The sequence below is a fragment of the Crinia signifera genome, chromosome 4 (genome assembly GCF_055691185.1).
Source record: "Crinia signifera chromosome 4, ASM5569118v1, whole genome shotgun sequence".
In the NCBI taxonomy this organism is placed as follows: Eukaryota; Metazoa; Chordata; class Amphibia; order Anura; family Myobatrachidae; genus Crinia; species Crinia signifera.
The window spans coordinates 146,893,681-146,915,429 of NC_139220.1; the positions used below are offsets into that span (position 1 = coordinate 146,893,681).

Genomic DNA, 21,749 nt, shown 5'->3' on the forward strand with positions numbered 1-21,749 from the left:
ATACATGCCACAAGAAGGTAAACATAGCTGATCTAATTATTTTGTAAAATATCTTTCTGCATAATTAAATTATTCAAACATCTTGAGTTGATACTTTACCAAAACATTTACATACAGTATATATTTAGGATTGCTGCAGTTCAGCGGTCATTAAATACTGGCTAGCTAGTAAAGCACACCCATAATCTAACTAGCATGTGGTCATCCAAATTGCTGACCAACTGTACAACCAAAGTCGTTCATATTTTTCTACAAAGCCCCACAGACTTGAACTCAAATGATGATCCAGCACTTCCTGTAGGGAAGTTTCATCAATATGAGATGGTTTATAACACAGCAATGACTCATCAATGATATGCAGAGAGTGGCCGACATTCAGAAAAACAGTATGTCTGTTGCCTCCGCTAATCAAATGACTATTTGCTATGCAACATTTTATAAAGTGGCCTTTGTTTTTTAGCAAAACTTAATGGCATTACATCAGCACTTGATACAGCAGAATATAGCAGTGAATAAACTCCCCATCCCACAGTTGTATTATCCTAACTGAATAATTGATCCACTTAAGGGTAAGTGATGATTTTCAAATGCTGGAAAATAACTTTCTCAGACAAGAAGCCTCTTGTTTTGGAAGCGGGGGAGGGGGGGAATCAACTTTTTAATTCTTATGTCTGGAAGGAGAACAAATCTTAGATGTAATACTGGATTTACATACATTCTGGTAAATGAATGCTGATGATCTTTCCAACTCTGAAACCACGATTATCATATTAACTAAAGATGCTGCTTATTGAGGAAGAGGAGGAGTCACGACGGCGTGCACGTGAGGGAGGTGGTTGTGCTCTCCAGCGTCTATGCCTACCAGCCGGTGAGACCTCTCTAAACTCCCCCGCCGATGTGACTCAGGAAGCGGACTGCTCAGACGTGGAAGCGGCTAAACTACAAGGCGGCAGAGAAAGACTGTGCTTGATACGGGGCTTTGTTTGCTTGCGGCATCGCTTGATAGCGTGCAGGCGTAGCGTAGCGTGGTGACGCAGTGAGGGTGAGTGGGGACAAGCGGAGACGGTCAGGCGGACTGAGCCGGCAAAGCGGCTGGTGCATTGGACTGTGGAGCCTGGCTTCCGTGGCTGCTCAAGGAGGAGTGGTGGAGAGGCGCACGGATAACCAACGTAAGGGGAGACTCAGTGTCCTGCCGGGAGCAGCCCAGGTGAATATTTGCCTCAGCTGATGAACGAGAGTATTTAGCTCACTGAACGCCCCACGGAGTTGCTTAAGCCCCGCACAGCAGCTTATTTACAGGCAAGGTGGCCGCATGCAGGTCACTGAAGGAAAACGCGGACCTGACTGTTTTTGATACCCTCTGAAACTTGGTAAGTCCACACACACTAAATGGACTGTATAAAGTGTCGCTGATAGCTGTTGATTGTTTAGGGAAAAAAAAAAAAAAAAAAAGGAGATCTGCTATACCTGCACTTGCCCTATCTCCCAGGCACAGAAAGGTCCTTATAAAGTGGGAACAAGCATAGTGTGTGTGGTGAAGATTGGATTGTGCATTAAGTAAAGTGCACAATCACGGTGTATTTCCAAGAGGGCAGGAAGGAAGAGGCAGAGCTTGCAAACACTCACACGTATCCTTCTTATTTTTCAGTACCGCTCCAATATATTTGATTACAATGGGCAAATCTACCCAAAATACTGCCGCCGCACGGCTTGAGAAATATGCCCGTACCCAGCCGCAAGGCCCACCACCGTCGCGTGATAGTACGCCCCACTCTACCCCCACAAAGAGCAGTACCCCTCCTCAACAGCAAGACATAACGCTAGCCCAAGTCTTAGAAGCAATTACCGCATCAGAAACCCGATTATCGGGTCAAATCAACAAAGTCCAGTCAGACATTATGCTTCTTCGTGACGATGTACAGAAAATTCGTACTAGAGTAACAGAGACTGAGGTCAGAATCTCTGGGGTCGAAGATAATATAGCCCCGATGCAGGCACAGTTTAAAATTATGGCTGAAAGAATGCAGGAACTGCGCAATAAACTATCTGACATTGAGGGGCGCTCCCGCCGGAATAATATACGGTTCGTTGGGCTTGAGGAAAGGGCAGAGGGAGAATCGCCAGAAAAATTTGTCGAGGACTGGTTAAGGCAATCGCTTGGTCAAGAGGCTCTGTCCTCCCAGTTTTCAGTGGAACGTGCCCATCGAATTCCATATAGAACCCCAATACCGGGTGCTCCCCCCCGTACCCTGATAGCAAGAATATTGCTCTCGAAGGATCGTGATAAAATTCTTCGGCTTGCCAGGGATATGGGAGACCTGAAACATGATGGGAAAAAAGTCTCGGCCTTCCCAGACCTGCCATACGAGGTCCAAAAAGACAGAGCACGATTCCGGGAAGTGAAAGCTCGGTTGCGGGACTTGAAACTAAATTACTCAATGATATATCCTGCTAAGCTGCGTGTAGTCATTGAGGACGATACTAAATTCTTTTTTTCTGCACAGGAGGCTGCTGCCTGGCTGGACCGAGTATACCCGTCTAAGTCACAATTGGCCAAAGTCTAGCTGTATTTGGAATAATGTTATATTTACAGCTGCAATATACTAGACAACCACCATGCGATATTTTAGTGCCTTGGGTTAAGGAGGGGGGGGGTTGTTAACATGATTCGGTGGGGTGAGGAGTGAGTAGGTTTCTTATGTAACTTTGTTTTGGTTTTTTTTTTTTTTTTTTTTTGTCGTTGGCGCTGGAGAGTCACACACGTCTTGTGAGGGCTCTATTATAACCTTTGTTCTCTTCCTTTGGCAAGGGGTATTGGTCTCAGGGGACCAAACTGAGGCGGGGGGGGGGCGGTCGAGTTTTTGAAGTATGCCTAAGTGGGTAGGTGATACAGGGTGGGGGGTTGGGGGGTATATGTTTAGTGTTGTATGTAGGTGTATACTTGAAGTGTATCAACGGACATATTGTGCAGTACAGCTTTGGTTTCAGCTGGTAGCACTGTTAGACTTGAGCTGCTTACTAACTTTGGATTACGCTAATGGTTAGCTTTATGACATGGAATGTTAGAGGTATGGGGGAAAAAATTAAGAGGTCCCTGGTTCTTAACCAATGCCGATCTGCATCTGCGGATGTTATTTGTCTCCAAGAAACGCACATCAGCAGAGATAGGGTAGCCTCTTTGCGGCGTCCTTGGATGGGAAATGTTTTCCACTCATGCTTCTCCTCCTCTGCGCGAGGGGTGTCTATCATTTTCAAAAAAAATACTGTGTTTAGTTTGATAGCCTCTGAAATAGATCCACAGGGTCGTTATGTGTTTTTGGATGGGTTACTAGAGACCAAGCGATATTGTATCTTAGCCATATATATCCCCCCGCCCTTTTCGTTGGACCTCCTGAGACTCGCGGTTAATTTCACGGCTGCACGCCCAGATAACTTCATTGTGTGTCTGGGCGATTTCAACGCGGTAATGAATACAGGCAAAGACAGATTTTCAATTAGAGGCATGGGCCCCGATAAGGAAACTGCAATGTCACGTTTCATTTCAGAATTTGATTGGGTGGATGTATGGAGGGAAAAGAATCCTAGTTTAAAACAATTTTCCTTTTATTCACCTCCCCATAACGCCTTCTCCCGAATAGATAACATATTCATCTCTAGAAACTTAACCCCGAGGGTATCTCGGGTGGAGTATCTTCCCCGTGGTATATCGGACCACTCACCGGTCCAAATGCAGCTGGAGACATCAAATCCAACTAGTATTAGGCTGTGGAGCCTGCACCCCACATGGCTTTCTCAAATTGGGTCAGAGGAAGAATTTAAATTTATAATGGAAGAGTTTCTGGAGCGGAATATGGATACTGCTTATCCCTCTATAGTCTGGGACTCTTTTAAGGCCTATATTCGGGGGCTATACATTAAAAACATTTCCCACGCTAAAAGAAAACTTCGGGAAAAGGCGGCCGGGTTGGAGGTACAGGTAGAGTTGATGGAGGGAAAATATATTAGTGACCACTTAGAAAGCTCTAAAAGAGAGTGGTTGAAAGTCCAGCAAGAATGGGTGGCACATCTTCAAACAATGATGGCTCACAAGATCCTGATAGATTCACATAAATTCTACATGAACGTTGATAGATCTAGTAAATTCATGGCATACTTGTCTAAACTTGATAAACCCTCGACCATAATCACCAAGTTAGTTTTAAATGACGGTAAACTGGTTACCTCATCCGCTGACATCTCTGCGGCCTTTTGTGAACACTTCTCCCAGGTATATAAATCCCAGTTGTCCACTGATGAAACCCAAATTAAAGCATATCTCTCTGATATTGGTATTCCGACTCTTAGTGGTCTGGATAGTAATAATCTTGAGGAACCCTTTTCTATCAATGAGATTGAAGCAGCCATTAGGTCCCTCCCTTCTGGTAAGGCTCCAGGAGTGGACGGTTTTCCCTGTGAGCTTTATAAACAGTTTTCGAAAGCCCTTGCCCCACGATTGCTACAAATGTATGGCAGAATGGAAACAGAAGGACGACTATCTGACTCTATGTCCGAGGCCATTATATCAGTCATCCCTAAAAGTGGAAAAGATTTGAGCCTGGTTGATTCTTACCGACCAATCTCCCTAATCACAACTGATGCCAAAATTCTCGCAAAAATTCTGGCGAATAGGTTGAACGGCGTGATTGGGAAGATTGTGCACTCCGATCAAGCAGGATTTATGTGTGGAAAATCGACCAGTATCAACCTTCGAAGACTCTTTATGTTTCTGCAGGCGGCAGTAATAAATAATAAAAAAATAGCTGTGGCCTCATTTGATACTAATAAGGCATTCGATTCGGTCGAGTGGCCGTTTTTGAGACAGGTATTAGTCGCCTTTGGATTTGGAGAAAGGTTCGTCAACTGGGTCTTTCTGCTGTACAGAGCTCCGCGGGCAAGGGTCCTCACGAATGGCTATCTGTCTGAGCCCTTCTCCCTGTTCAGGGGCACCCGGCAGGGGTGTCCCCTGTCGCCCTTAATTTTTGCTCTGGCAATTGAGCCGTTGGCTTGTAAATTGCGTGCATTCTTGGGAGTGAGTGGCCAACACCAGATTATGTATAAGAGCATCGTCTCGCTTTACGCGGACGATTTACTGGTCGGTATGGTAAATAATCTCAACTCCCTACCTGTAGTCATTGACCTTATCAAGGGATTCGGGGTATACTCAGGATTGTCCATCAATTGTAGTAAGTCACAGCTGTTAACATCTTGCTTGGAGGAGGGCGATAATCGGGGCGACAGCTGGGGCATGGTTCGTGTTGCAAAATTGAAATACCTGGGAGTGGTGATCACGTTGAGCCCGGTAGATTATGTAAGAGATAACCTAGACCCCATAATAGATGAAATCAGGTGTAGGTGTAAAAACTGGCAGAGGCTCCCATTAACACTCATTGGCCGTGCAAACTTGATAAAAATGGTGATATTACCTAAACTGTTATACATTTTTGCTAATTCCCCGATATTAATTAGGGAGAAAAGCTTCGTAACTATTAACCAAACGATATCAGCATTTATTTGGCGGAATAAAATACCGCGTATTAAGCTATCCACTTTGTGCCGGGAGAAAGAACGGGGAGGAGTATCACTGCCAAATTTCAAACTTTATTATTATGCGGCCCAACTGGCCCAGCTTTCTACTTGGTGGAAAATAGATGAGTACTACGCAGAAATTGAGGGGTATATAGGTAAAATATGTCCTGGGCATACTCCGCTGCAGGTTCTTTTGCGACAAGATAGTCCCTTAAAAACTCCTCCGTTTATAAAACAAGCACGGTACATATGGAAATGGGTACATAGAAAAATGGAGTATGAAGGCTTAGATCCAGATTCAAATATATTTTCAATTCCGTTTTTTATTAAGTTAGATGGTAGTCAGGGTAGCAGAGTCTGGGGACAGTATGGCATACATTCTATAGGGCAAATACTTGACGGGCAAGAACTTAAGCAATATGCACAGTTGCAGTCCGAATACAATCTCTCAAGGGGTATGTTTTACAGGTACCTCCAAATGAGAAACGCTAAACTACAATATAATCGTCACACCCCCATCATAGTTGGTGAATCTCCACTAAAATGTGCCATTAAAAAAATGGGGAATAATAAACTCCTATCAAAGTGCTATAAATTTCTCATGACCAACACCCAGAATGAAGATGATGGGGTGCGTATGCGGAAATGGTTAGTGAACATCCCAGAGCTAAATGAAGTAATATGGAGCAAAGTCCTTAAAACTATGTGGAAGGCGACAAATTCACCCAGAATTCACCAGGTACAGCTGAATATTGTGTACTATACGTATTTAACCCCTGATAGGATAAATAGATACTCACAGGCGGGTGGGGATAACTGCCCCAAATGCCGTCTACCAAAGTGCGATTTTTGGCATCTGATCTGGGCGTGCGAGCACCTTCAGAAATTTTGGAAAGGGGTAGAGGAAGTAATTTCAGATATCGGCCTGAATGATTACAAGGTGTCCCCCTTGTCTGCAATACTGGGGGTGTGGCCTAGTGATACACCTAAGGAGGTTGGACAACTCTTGATTAATTTGTGTGCGATTGCAAAAGTTTCGATTGCGAGATGTTGGATGGGGAAAAAGGGACCATCAATCCAGGAGTGGACTGCATTGGTTAATAATACAGTTGGCCATGAGCAATACTTGTATATTTCCAGGAAGGCAATAAGTAAATTTAATAGTACTTGGGATAGATGGTGCACTTCACCATATAGTAAAGTTAAAAACACTCACTAATCAATTTGTAATAATGTGGAGGATTTAGGGAGACCTTCTCCTCTCCTCATAGTGTTATTTGAATTTCTAGATACACACGAGTAGAAAAGTTACACATAATTTTCTTTATGATAGTAATAATTAGACTACGCACCATCTTCTTAAATTAATGTCACTCCTTAACGTAAAACTGTTAGAATGGTAACCACTAAAGCCCTGCGTTGGGCTGTACAGAAAGATGAAATTTCACGGTATTAATTTATATGTCACTTATATCTATAGGCCCACGTTGCACAGTAAAGGTGATAAAAAGTTGAGTATGTGTCCGAGGGAATATTTAACTCCGGTAATAATTATATGTCTCTTAAAATAATGCTCTCCTTGTATATATATAAATGGAAAGTCTCTTGGAATGGTATAATGCTGTACGAAATGCTCATGTATATATTATGAATTTTTCTTTTTTTTTGTATATTTTTTCAAGCACAGTAAGCTTATTAGCTGAAAAGTATGCCTAAAAATATATTTACTACTCATTTGCTGTATAATCGGTCCGGCTGTGCCCAAGTTACACCTATGTCTTTTTTATCATGTGTCTATGTCTTTGTACTATTATGAAATTTATAAAATCTTTAATAAAGAATAATTTAAAAAAAAAAAAAAAGATGCTGCTTATTTTGGGGGATCAACGACTTACGATTACAAAGCACTTTTACTGAACAGTCATAAAAACTCCACTTAGATGTCGAATATAAAACACACACACACACACACACACACACACACATATATACACACACACACATATACATACATACATACATACATACACACACACACACACACACACACACACACACACACACACACATATACATACATACACACACACATAATATTATATTTATAACGTGGTGAATTATCCAATGTACCTTTTCTTACCATTATATAAAAAGGGGAGTGCTGTATGCCGTAGTTATTATTTTTTACCTTACTGCTACTACTACTAGACAGTAATACCTTTACTCTAATAGTGTGCAACTGCCTAGGGAACCAGGATTTGCACGGGCACCAGGTCATTCTATCTCAAAATGAAGGATGTCTATGAGGAAGACATCCTTTTTGTACTTATTGCAGGTGGTGACTGTGGAATTATAGCTATGTCAATAGCTCCTAGCTGCCATGTTACAGGCTATGTTTGAAAAAATGACAGATAAATGAACAACCAATCAGTTCCTAATAACTATGCATCTACAAGTGCAGGCATACCTTGCCCAGTGTCCTAGCATCAACAGACAGGGACATTAGTATTGGTAGTTGCACCATGATAGGTGGAAGAGATCCATCTGAAAACAGGTGTTCTTTACCCTACGCATAGCCATCCCATGCGCCTTGATACACACCACCCAGATGGCAATTTTACTTCTCGCTGGTCTTCATATGCACAAGATAAGGCAAGCATGGTTCATGTGGCAATGAGAACACAGTGTTTTGTGATTCAGACATAAGCACAGACTGCTCAAAAACAGGAGAAAATGTGTCTGACTCAGAATCAGGCTCTTCTGTAATTATTGTTACTTTGTCTGATATAAAGTAAATGTAGAAGTTCTCCACTGGCACCTATTGAAAACAAACCTGTACCTGCTAATCTTATTTTGAAACTTTTTGGACTGATCACATGGCAACATCACAAATCAGCACTTAGTTAACCCCCTATCCCATAAGACGTGTGGGGGGGGGGGGGGGGGGGGGGGGGGGGGGGGGGGAAGCAAGCAAACTGGTGCTATTTTCTGGATATTCAAATGCAAATTCAAATCTAATACCAATTAAAAGATGGATCATACAATCAACAAAATTAATTCTGCCTATCAGGCTACTGTGTAATACATTAGTGCACTTCATCCAAAAATAACCCATGCTATAGAAAATGAAACGCATGGTTACTCATTTCAGCATGTATAATAGTCTCTAAGAAGTGGAGATATTGTACATTAAAGAGATTAAATATGCATGGGCTAATACATTACATTTTAATCATATTCTTTCTAACAAGGAAAGAAAGGATCTATCTATGTTTCTATATGAAACATTAGGAAAGCGCCTACTGTAAATGATGCTTTATCCTGCATGTTGGTAAATCTAGTCTCTTGAAACCAAAGCAACCTGTATAATAAACTTGAATCGCGGTACACTACATGGATGTAACATTTCACTATATTAAAAAAATCTATGGAGAAATTAAGTATTTTTCTGTGCTTCTTAAGGTGCCCATACACAAGGGGTGGGCAATAAGTGGCACTCCAGCTGTTGAGGAACTACACATCCCAGCATGCCTTGCACCAGTTTCAGCATTGCCAAATAAATAGCAAAACTGAGGCAAGGTTCATCGACAGCTGCCATATACGGTACAATTATTGTATACAATATCACATCTCATTGCATAGGTTTTGCAATGCAATGAGATGAGATCTAGTACAAAAAGTAGAGCAGCCCATACTTTTTGAGCTGTGTGATGAGATGTGTGACGGGAGCGCGCATCTCATCATACGGTGCCCATACACGGTACTTAACAAATGTACCGTGTATGGGCACCTTTACAGCAATGTATAAAAGTACAGATTAAATATAAACATAGAAAAAGGCAAGCAAATAAAGACCATGTGATCAACTTAAATAAAACCCAGTAAATGTCAAAGAGTATCATTATTAAAAATAAAGAGCAATGTAAATGAGTATTCACCATAGAAAATATAACAGAATCAGGGCCAGATTCTCTAAGTTTCAAAAGTGATAAAATGGAGAGTGATAAACAGACAGCCAATCAGCTCCTACCTGCCATGCCACAGACTGTGGGGCAGATGTATTAAGCTTTAACAAGAGATAAATCCAACAGTGATAAGGAGAGATAAACGTCCAGCCAATCACCTGCTAACTGCCATGTTACAGGCTGTATTTGAAAAAAGTCAGTAAGAAGCTGATTGGCTGGACGTTTATCTCTCATTATCACCCTTGCATTTATCTCTTGTTAAGGCTTAATACATCTGCCCCCGTGTTTGAAAAATGTCAGGCAGGAGCGGATTGGCTGGTTGTTTATCACTCTCCATTTTATCACTTTTGAAGCTTAGAGAATCTGTCCCACAGACTGGGGCAGAAAGAGCCCACCTGAGGAATGCAGTGGCAGGAGCCCATGCGAGGGGAGTGGCAAGTCTCCATAACTGCCACAGAGGCCTGCCTAACAATTAGAGATCACTTGGTCTGGAGTGCTTGATTATAGATATATAATCTATATATCTATAGTGAATACTGCTAGTGCAGACAAGATAATGTAACAGATTAAGAACAGCAATGCACTGTAAAGAATACATAAGGTAACATAGTTACAATATAAGGTACTTGTTTCCTAGCATGGCGCCCAGTTATCGTACGTACGCTACCGTACTGAAATCGCATCGCATGGGCCATTTTAGTGCCGTGCGATGCAATATTTTTATGTAATTTATTCACTGCTCTGTTGGCCCCAGGGGATCGCATCGCATCTCCCGCAAAATCGCATGTGATTTTATAGGGTGCGATTCCATGCCATTAGCTATACACTTGTATGACATACAATGAAGTTTTACTGACCCCCCACTATCCACGCCACCCCAAAGCGTGGCGAGCCCTGCGAGGGGCGGTGGAACGCGTCCTCCCGACCTTTTCATACCCCACTATCCACGTCGGCGTGAATTTGATGTTATATAGTATGGCGAGCGCAGCAAGCCACCAAGCCCGAAGCGTGGCGAGCCCCGCGAGGGGGACGCGGAATACATGTAAAGTAATCCACGTCCCCTCGCCACACTATATAAAATCAACTCCACGCCAACGTTGATAGTGGGGGTATGAAAAGGTCGGGAGGAGGCATTCCGCCGCTGCTCGCCACGCTTCGGGGTGGCGTGGTTAGTGGGGGGGGGACTGGACGGGGGGTGCCTCAATCACATTGCATCTCATATAAGTGTATAGTAAAGTAAATGGCATTGCACCCTATAAAATCGCATGCGGGGGCAAAAAAAAGAGCAGTGAATAAATTACATAGGAAAATCGCATCGATGCAATTTTCTTATGCAGAACCGAAACAAGTACCCAATATAATGTATACCACAATTAGAGTCTGGAACATGATCCTTAGAGGAGGATGTGGGTCCCTAAGTAATTTGGCACACCCCGTGTACCCATGTGGCTCATTCCAACCTTTGTTCTAGGCGTTAAAGTAACCAGCCTAATTACTGTAGAGATGGCGCTCTGAGATGTGATACTGTTTATGGACATCAGTTCCACTTGAAGCGACAGCTGAGTGCAGGTCAGAGAGTCGCCTGATGATATATCGGGAAAAACGAAATAATAAACTATTATCTATTTATGTATTTGTGGGGATGATGAGTGTCAAGAGACAATATATATTTTTTCTCCTGGGTCACATACAGGTCAAGACCAAACAGAAGCACGTTGTCTACATAAGGCAGGCATGTCCAAACTATGGCCCTCCAGCTGTTGTGAAACTACAAGTCCCATCATGCATTGCCACAGTTTTGCTATTAGGGAATGCTAAAACTATGTCAAGGCATGCTGGGATGTGTAGTTTCACAACAGCTGGAGGGCCACTGTTTGGACATGCCTGACATAAGGTGTTAATGAGTATTAATACAATAAATAAAGTCCAACATAAGAGTGTTTGCTTGCATGCATATGCACAATTCTTGCAATTTTTTTTCCTGTATGAGCAACAAAAATGAAATATAGTCATTTTAAAATAATATTTATTTGGAGGCTAAAACAAAAGAAGTTATTGCATTGGTTTGGATTTGTAGGCAACAATAAATGCATGCTGGTTATATTTTGCTGTATAGTAACCTTTGGTTATTAAATCAAAGAAACAGTTCATGTAAATACTTACTTTAGGACAGAGAGGATTTCTTGATGTCTCAATCAATAAGTCTGAACCCATTCTTTCCCTTTTTGAACAAAAATAAAAACATTGTTAACTCAAAGTAAAGCAACTATTGTCCATATGGCCGCTAACTAAAATGACCCACTAAAGTGCCCATTGACACTGGAGCTTATTAAGTAAAACTATAAAACCGATCATCAGTGCAGTGGAATTTGTTTGTCAGGTTGTAAAATCTGCCCATCTGCACCTTCAGTAGCTTGTAAAGGGGCATTGTGTTTGGTTATTTTTCCTGGCTAAACCACACTTATGCTGTGTACACACGGTGCAATATGATTGCTAGCGATATATTGCTAGCAATATATTGCCAGCAATCATATTGCTCAGTGTCTCCTTTTCATCAGCGATGAAAAGGAGACACTGGTACGGGACGGAGGGGGAGTGCAGCAGCAGCAGACGCTGCTGCTGTCACTTTGAAGGGAGGAAGGAGGGAGCAGCGGCATGGGGCTGGGGAGATCAATGCTGATCTCCCCGGCGCTGACCTCCGTGAAGGGAGGAGGGAGGGAGCAGCGGCACTGGGCTGGGGAGATCAATGCTGATCTCCCCAGCGCTGACCTCCGTGAAGGGAGGAGGGAGGGAGCAGCGGCACTGGGCTGGGGAGATCAATGCTGATCTCCCCGGCGCTGACCTCCGTGAAGGGAGGAGGGAGGGAGCGAGCAGCGGCACTGGGCTGCGCTGACCTCCCGGCACAGTGATTGCCGGGGAAAGCCGCTGGTCGCAGGAGCATGCTCCAGCGACCAGCAAGGAGTGCGCAGCTGGCGATTTATCGCCAGCTGCGCTCCAAATCACTGGCAATATGGTCGCTCAGCGACCATATTCCCAGCGATTTTACCTAATATTGCTCCCGTGTGTACACACCATAAGATTCGTACATTCTGACCATGAGGGGGTATTTTGGTTCACTTTCTCGGACAAATTCCTTCTTAGATGGAGAAAACCATGTGCACTGCAGGTGGGGCAGATATAACATGTGCAGATAGAATTACCGTATATACTCGAGTATAAGTCGACCCGAGGCACCTAATTTTACAACAAAAAAACTGGGAAAACGTATTGACTCAAGTGGGATCCTCACTCGTTCTCTATATAAGCTGAGGGGGGGCTTTTTCAGCATAAAAAATGTTCTGAAAAAGTAGGCTTATACTCGAGTATATATGGTAGATTTGGGTGAGGTTTTACTTCAAAGTGAGATCTATATTGCAGTGCAAAAATAAAGCAGTCCATATTTTCCCTGCACAAAAAAAAAAAAAACACCTCACACAAATCTAATTCTCTCTGCACATTTTACATCTGCCCCCCCTGCAGTGCACATGGTTTTGTCCATCTAAGAAGGAATTTGTCAGAAAGAGTGAACCAAAATAAGCCCCCATGTCCCTTTGCCATGCTCATGGTGCTCGTACATTGTCAACAATTATTGAAACGGTACATCCCATTGATGCATATAACAAATTGAGACAATTGTGGGGTCAAGAGAATTTTGGGAACCTTTTACTATTTTTAGTTGTGTTGAGTAAATGGAAAATAAACTCTTATAGTTTGTTAATGTTGTGGACTTGTTTGACTTTTATACTGTAAAATTTCAGTGCCCTTCTTTACTTTTATCAATATCTGATACAGTCTTGTTTTAAAAAAGGGCCTGCTTTTCCTTTTCACAATAGCGTGAATATATTTTTATTTTAACACTGTACCCAAACCACACTATGCCCTGCACTGTATCTGACCCACACAATATCCCGTGCCCTGTGTGCAGCTGCAGAGGAATGTGGACAAGTGGCACTGTGTGGAGTAATGTGAATAATGGACGCTACTGTGTGGTGTAATGTGAATTGGCACTAACAACATGTGGCCATGCTTCTTCACCATAATAACACACACAAAATGGAAATCTATTATAATGTAAAGTATTGCACATTACAAATCTTTGCTGTATTTAAAAAAAAAAAAAAAAAAAAAACTATAATACTGTATAAAACATTAAATTAAACATTTTGTTTACTGGCAAAATGCTATAACTATTGTGTTGTTATCTATATTCAGATGTTTAATACTGGACCAAATGTTATAGAATTTTTTTTTCCATAGCGTCCCTTCGGCGTGCATGGTCCATTTTTTCAGTGTGTGTGTGTGTGTGTGTGTGTGTGTGTGTGTGTGTATACATGGGGCGGGAGGGGGGGCACACCAATTCTCTTTCTGGCACAAAGCACCAAAATGTCTAGTTACAGTACTGCCTCGCACCCTATAGAGTCGCACAGGAAAGTGTGTACAGCCCCCGCAAATGGCGGATATGTGCAGCAGTGGCCAGTGATGCATTGAACGTACAGCAAAATGTACAGTATGGCTAGGTGAAGTATGGCTTTAGTTGACATGCTTTGGAAAGTATAAAAAAAAAAAGCCTGTATGGTCATAAACGTGATATATTTTTATAGTGTATCTCCCTAAAAACTATGATAATGTATTCTATGGGCAGAATGGCCAACATACGAGCCCTCCCCCCCATACTTTATACTTACTTCAGCAATTTTTCCCACATTTCACTGTCATAGTAGGCATGGCTCCAGCCCATTTTCACCGTTCCTACAATAACATTCTGCTTGAAGACATCGCTTCCTATTTTACGATACATTTCTTCGCACTCATCAAGTGGGATGTGAAATAAGCCCAGCATAAATGCCAGTATTGCTCCTGTTGGCAGAAAGGGTATACACATAAATAAAAAATAATAATAATAAATCCCCATGTTATCTGCATCAGCACTGCTTACATAGGAACAAATGCTACTATTCCCAGAGTCTGCTACATATATTGCAAAGTGCATTATACTTCAAAACCAGGACAGTAATTTTTCTGCAGCGATTTCATTAACTTGAGCATTCATTATAGAACAGGGATTAAGGGGCTTCACATGATCTTTGTAGATTAAACTCCCACGAAATAGGATTCTGAAATAATAACTCACACAAAATGGAGCTCTATTACAATGTAAAGAAGGTACATTACAAATCTTTGGTGTATTTTTGAAAAAAAAAACTATAATATAATATAAAATAACATTGAATTAAACATGTTGTTTACTGGCAAAATGCTATAACTACTGTGTCATCTTTATTCAGAGGTTGAATACTGGACCAAATGTTATAGAAAAAAAAAAAATGTGTTTTTGAACATTTTGTAATATTCTCTCTGATTAACTCCAAAGGGCACGTCAAAACCATTGGTCACGGCCTTGTGCAAAATCCTTTCATTAGTACTGCATGGAAATACTGTAGACGTACGGAATATTAGCATGCTCTTATACTGCCATCTAGTGTGCACACATTGTCAGTGTGACAGACATTTCACAGGACAGCCTGAAACCCATCACATACTGTACTGTGGCCATACAATATGACATATCTCACAGCATGGTCACAATATATGCTTTCCTTCCCTGTGAAATCAACAAAAATGATAATGATAAACACTAGGACAGGGATGGGGAACCTTCGGCCCTCCAGCTGTTGGTTGAACTACATATCCCATCATGCCCTGCAACAGTTTTAGTATAGCCAAATAGCAAAAGTGTAGAGGGGCATTCTGGGATGTGCAGTTCAATAACAGCTGGAGGGCCGAAGGTTCCCCATCCCTGCTCTAGGAACTAGTGAAAGATAAAAAAAGGGGTTTGACTATAAAAAGAATACGTATTGATTTTTATGTGCATTATTTTTCTTTGCACCAGTTTTCAAAAACACCGCTAGAGGCCAAATTTACTCCAGAAAATGAAAGCAACGTGATCTGTTTCAAACTTGCTGGATATGGAGAAAGGGAGCTGTAAATGCATAGATTGGAGGTAGGAGCAGATAGGGACCAAGTCGTCATTTTGACAGGCTTTAACTAGTAATAATATTAATATTATCTAATTTAAGCTGGCCATACATCAACAGATTTGTTGTCCAATCTGGCTGGTTGGAACAAAAACCTGATAATAGATGAGAGCAGATGACAGTTTTGAAATGCTGAAAAACTGCCAAAAACTGTCACTCAGATATTACCAGGTTTTTGTTCCAACCAGTCAAAATCGGACAATAAATCTGTAGCTGGATGGCCAGCTTAATACAATGGAGGTGGGTTCCAATAAGTCTCTGTAAAACATCAGGAGCAAAAACAACAGCAGTTTTCTGTAACTTTTTGTATTGGATCGCCCAACAGACACATTTTTGCATTATCAAAACTTAAGGTGCCCATACACGGTCCGTTTAACGGATCCGTTTGGCACTTATTAGCACGCATCGGATCGCATCCCTAGTGCATGCCTTGTGCATGCACTGTGATCCGATGCGATGTATAGCTAGTACAAAAAGTATGTGCAGCACATACTTTTTGTACCGTACTATGTGATGCGCGGGAGCGCGCATCGCATAGTACTAAACGGAGCCGGGGAAAACGGACCGTGTATGAGTTGCATAATTTTATGATTTTTGTGACAAAGATACTAAATTGATGCTCTCCTGTAAACTCTGTTAACATTAGTATTTATGAATGCTTTTATAATCTGTATCTAAATGACAAATAGTAAGGGAATACATATAAGTAATGTGAATGAAGAATTCATTAATAGTAGCCAGTGGCAAAACTATTTTTTTGGGTGGGTGATAATGTACTTGTATGAAAATGGCGACCTATAAAAGTTATATAGTCCCATTATAGATTCCTGGGAGGGAGTCGGCGCCCCGGTGCAGTGTCATGGCAGATTCCATGCAGACGGTCCTCCAAAAAAGGCCGCCGCCTTAGACGGTAAAGATGCTATAGGTCCTACTGGAAATCCAACAAAAAAAATTCCACAATGATTGGATTTACAAAGCCTCCAGTAATCCTTGTGGTTGGCAGTTGGCAGGATCTCCAAAAAATATGGTAGCCTTGTTATTTCTGCACAGGACCTATGGGTCCGTGACACAAATGGATATAAAACTCAACAATCTCATATATACCGTAATTTTAGGTTAAGAAACTCACCAGGATCTGTTGGCATTGTGACTTGTTGGGATCTCAACCGCTGACATATCATACCCAACCCATACTACCACTAGCACCCTTAGAACCATTATAAAAGTGTCATTAAGGTGCCTCTAGTGCGAACTAAAATTTAATCTAAAGGTGCGTACACACGGGGGGGGGGGGGGGGGGAGATATATTGCTCAGTGTCTCCTTTTCATCAGCGACCAGAGATGGTCGCTGATGAAAAGGAACCTCTGCTGGGGGAGCCGCAGAGGTAATTAGCTGGTCGCAGGAGCAAGCTCCTGCGACCAGCGATTACAATGGGGGAGAAAACGGGAGCATGTACCCGGCGATTTATCGCTGGTGCGCACTCCAATCACTGGCAATATGGTCGCCTGCGACCATATTTCCAGCGATTATAGCCCCTATCGCCCCCGTGTGTACACAGCATTACTTTCCTAGATACAGTATATATTTGTTTTTCTTAAATGTATGTTTGAAAACAAAAATCTGAACAATGCATTCAAAACTAGATTAGAATACAAATGATTGCCTATAATCTGACTTCATCTACTTCGAAGCACGGGGGAACTGCCTTGAGTTCTATGTGCACTTGAAAAGGTGAAATGGGTAATGATGCTGCAAAGAGAGAAACACCATGAATAATACAATAATGGTATAACAAGGAGCAGCAGACAGCAGAGCCATCATAGCCCGGACTTTCATTTCCGCCGTTTCTGCTGACTGCTTGAAAAAACACAAATGGATACTTTATCCTTGAGCTACCGCTCATCTCGCCTAAATTCATATTCTATGGAGGTGAAACTTTGGATAAAAACCATTAACGGCGGCACACACAGGACTGGATACCCAAAATAAAGACACCCACTCTGGGATTCTTGTTGGACGTTCAAAAGGGTATGGGTCATTGGGTTGACCCATATTAGGATGGCATGCATTGGGTCGACCATTGCGACACATAAAATAGGTCAACACGGTGAAGGTTGACAGGGTTGGAAGGTCGACATGATGTGTTACAAATCTTATGTCACGAATGTCGACATAAACACCGTCTAAGTGCACCGCGTGTGCTCACCATGCTTTGTGCACAGTAGTGCCTTACCAACCCCCCCCCCCCCTCCGGCTTGGAAAAAAAAAAGGTGAAAAACTCATCTTGACCGTTTGACTGTCGACCCATTTCATGTGTCGATGTAAGCCCTGTCATCCCTCAGTGGTCGACCCAATGCATGTCAACCTAGATTGCACCTACACTGCACCTAGTCAAGAGAAAGACTCTGAGCCCCCACTGACTTAACCCTGGGGGACTGCACCCACTGGCATATTTATAATGGGTGCTGAGTATATGGTGTCCAACAGTTTATGCAATGATTATGTCTATCCTCCTCATGTGACAATTAGCTCTATCACATGAAAATTACTGAAATTCAAATACATGAAAAAGATTATAATATATATATATATATATATATATATATATATATATATATATATATATATATATATATATATACACACACACACACACACACACACACACACACACACACACACACACACACACACACACAATATATCATGAACATTTTATTCACTTCCTAAATACCAGGGGCAGATTAAGGTCCTGTGGGGGCCCTGGACAACAAAATTGTGGAGGCCCACACATACATCTCCTACCATTCTTGCCCAAAGTGTCTTTAGGAGGAATTAGATATTTATCATGATCTTTGAGCATATCCCGTGGTGAAAATTTTTTGGCACTTAGGGCCTGAATCAGACCGGGTGCCGGACAGCTCCCCGACAGTTGGGGAGCCGTCCACGACTCCCATAGAGGGAGAATAAAATAGGTGGTGAGCTCAGCTCGCCACCGTGCCTGCAGCGTGGCGAGCCCGCAAGGGGCTTCATTGCGCTCCCCACGCTGTGCAGTCGGGATTCCGACGTCTGACCAATGACTGTCGGAATACCGACTGTCGGAGTATTATACCTCACCCATCAGACCTGCATGTAGGGCAGCCTAGCCGATTATCGAACAACTGTGTATGTACACTGTATGCTGTGCGCATGCGAGAGCCGTCTGTATGAATGGAACTAGTAAAGGCTAGCCTTTGTTGTCTGTATGCAGGGTGACTGACATCCTGCGGCCATTTGGGGGCAATAACCAAGCATTTTATGGGAGTGCCCAAGAAAACGCAGCCGTTCCCCAGCCGTTGGGAGTGAGGGCCACTGAGGTCATCAATGGCCTACTTCTCCCCACTAACTCGGTGCTTTCAAGCAGGGGGAATCCATTCAATGGTGAGCTTTTCTGAATAGATTTCCCCCTATGTTTTTCCATGCCAATCCCCCCCCTAAAAAAAAGATAAGCAATTATAAGGGCGATATTTAATTGGTGCCGTTTTATTGGCTAAACATACTTCTACCTATTAAGGCAATGTTTTGTGGAGACATTTTTGGGTGACTGCATTTATTTACTATGTGAATAATTTAGATTTTGTTTTACACAAAGTTTTGTCATCGATCAATGAGGCCTTAATAAAAATATATTTAAAAACAAGAAATGATAAGCAACAAGTTTAATATAGTCTCAAAGATTTACCTGTACTGACACCACAAATGTAATCGAAGAGTTGGTGAATTTGTTTTCCGGTCAGTTCTTCTAATTTACGTAGAGTCTGTAGAGCTACTACTCCTCTGCAGAAAAAAAAAAGATTGGGAAAGAAGACAAAAAAATGTAATGTTACCATTGATTATATAAGGTAATCTTCATACATTAAGTAGACATCATTTGATTTTGCCATGTTTAGGGTGGCAATATAGACACACTTTTCGTTCTTCCCACACTCCAAAAATATATTGGTAGGTTAATAGTCTCTCGACAACCATTAACCCTAGCGTGCATGTATAGGTGTCTAGAGCAGGTATGGGGAACCTTCGGCCCTCCAGCTGTAGTTGAACTACACATCCCAGAATGCTTTGCTACAGTTTCAGTGTGGCCAAATAGCAAAACTGTAGCACTGCATGCTGGGATGTGTAGTTCAGCAACAGCTAGAGGGCCAAAGGTTTCCTATCCCTGGTCTAAAGCACGCTAGGTGGGCCAAGTGGTTATCATCTGCTGGCAAACAGTGTCTGTTATGTTGCCAGTTTCTCCTTACCAGATACCGAAGAGACTGATTGCTCTAAATATACCATGAAAACTGCAGAAAAAGAACTAATACACAAATATGTTTCTATATAATATGAAATAGTTTATTCAGCAAATGCAACAAATTATAAATATAATGAGCACAGCTGCAGCATCATTTTTACCTAGTTCCTCCACCATCAATAGTGAGTATACGAAGCCCTCTGCCCTTAACAGGATCATTATAACCGATCAAGGCCAATGTTTCTCTTACTGCAGCTTTAAGGGTTTCGTCGTGTGCTTGTCGTAGTCGCAATAAATAAGGAATGGCTTTTTCCTGCAAGTGAAAAAAGTTTGTTCTTGTAAATAAGATAAAAATAAATAAGTCAATATTCGGTATTTCTAGTCTACAAAAAGCTTAGAAAGCTTAGACTGCCATAACACACATATACCATGTACAGAATTTACAGTGAGTTTTGAGAAACAAAACTGAAATATTTTTACAAGAAAGAAAATAATGTAGACTTGGTAGGGTAGAAAACCTTAGCCAGACTATAGGACCTGGTGCTTAGTAATACATTTAAGTATATAGCGATAGGTTGTAAATATATTAGAATTTACACCTGCTGCTGCATGCGTCCGGTGAGTTCGCCTGTACTCACAGTGACAAACTAAAGAAAGAAAAAAATATGACGCAATGCGCTGCTGGGTGAAAGTTCATTTCTGAATGGATTCTGCTGAGCAAATGACAGTGCCATTTCACCCAGCAGCGCATGCGTCATTATTTTCTTTCTTTAAAACTTAATATAAATAAAATCATGTTACAGTGTTTAAAAATCACAACCAACATTCACACTGATACCACTGGACAGATAGGGGGGTAAAAAGAAGTGTTGTAGCGACCACAGGCGCTCTCCAAGCTCAAATAGAATTAAAAACAATTTATTGGTTTAAAAAACATCTAACAGGACAACATAATAAAAAAAACAGCTTGGCCCTCCTTCCCCAGAATACGAGTTGGCCCTTACACTCACAAATTGAGCCTTTTTGCGGATGACGTACTTCTTTTTGTCTCAGACCCAGTCCACACCCTGCCCCACCTCCACAACACCCTAGACTCCTTCAGTAAAGCGTCCTATTACAAACTTAACACCACGAAGACTGATGCCCTCCCCATTAATTTAGCCGGATTACTTCCACTATTATCTACCAAATTCCCCTATAATTGGCAAACGGTATCTATTAAATATCTAGGCATTAATATTCCAGCGGACACCAGGAGAGTCTTTGAAGTAAACTTGCCTCCCCTCCTCCAGTCCTTAACTACTCTCTCCAAATCTTGGCTCGCATTTGATATTTCATGGCTAGGCCGCATGGCTGCATTTAAAATGTCTTTATTGCCCAAATTAATGTACTTATTTCGTACAATTCCATATATTTTTCCCAAAAAAAGGAGCTGACCTCCTGCACCTCGATCTTACTTAAATACATATGGTCCTCTGGCCCCCCCAAGATGGCCAGATCCAGAATGATTCTCTCCAGAGCTAAAGGCGGCTTAACCCTACCAGACTTGACCTTTTACCACGATGCCTGCAAGCTGGCCCAGATAAAAACTTTCTTCGACAAACATCCTGAGCAACGATGGATGGACCTCGAGAGGTCTCATGAAACGATCCCCATGGAAGACCTATTTAGAATACCCAAATCATTGCGGCCCAACCTACAGTCACTTCTTCCCTCCACTAAGGCCTCCCTCACAGCGTGGGACTCGCTGTCGGTTAAACTGTCCCACCCCACGTCTCAACTTCCCTACATTTCCTTGAAAGCACTCCCTCATCCGATACCTAATCTACATCTCTCTCACTGGTACTCCTCAGGAATAGTAAAACTAGGAGATA

At 42.1% G+C, this 21,749-nt stretch overlaps 1 protein-coding gene across 3 annotated transcripts in view; it reads right to left on the bottom strand.

Moving 5' to 3' along the window:
- PNPLA8 (patatin like domain 8, phospholipase A2) overlaps nt 1-21,749 on the bottom strand; it is a 61,782-nt gene that overhangs the window by 23,364 nt on the left and 16,669 nt on the right. For all 3 annotated transcript variants that reach the window (XM_083182724.1, XM_083182722.1, XM_083182723.1), the window contains 4 exons: nt 20,037-20,188; nt 19,327-19,421; nt 14,255-14,426; nt 11,694-11,751 (listed from right to left, as the gene is read on the bottom strand). In XM_083182724.1, coding sequence (XP_083038850.1) covers nt 11,694-11,751; nt 14,255-14,426; nt 19,327-19,421; nt 20,037-20,188 — 477 coding nt within the window. The remainder of the gene's footprint in view (nt 1-11,693; nt 11,752-14,254; nt 14,427-19,326; nt 19,422-20,036; nt 20,189-21,749) is intronic.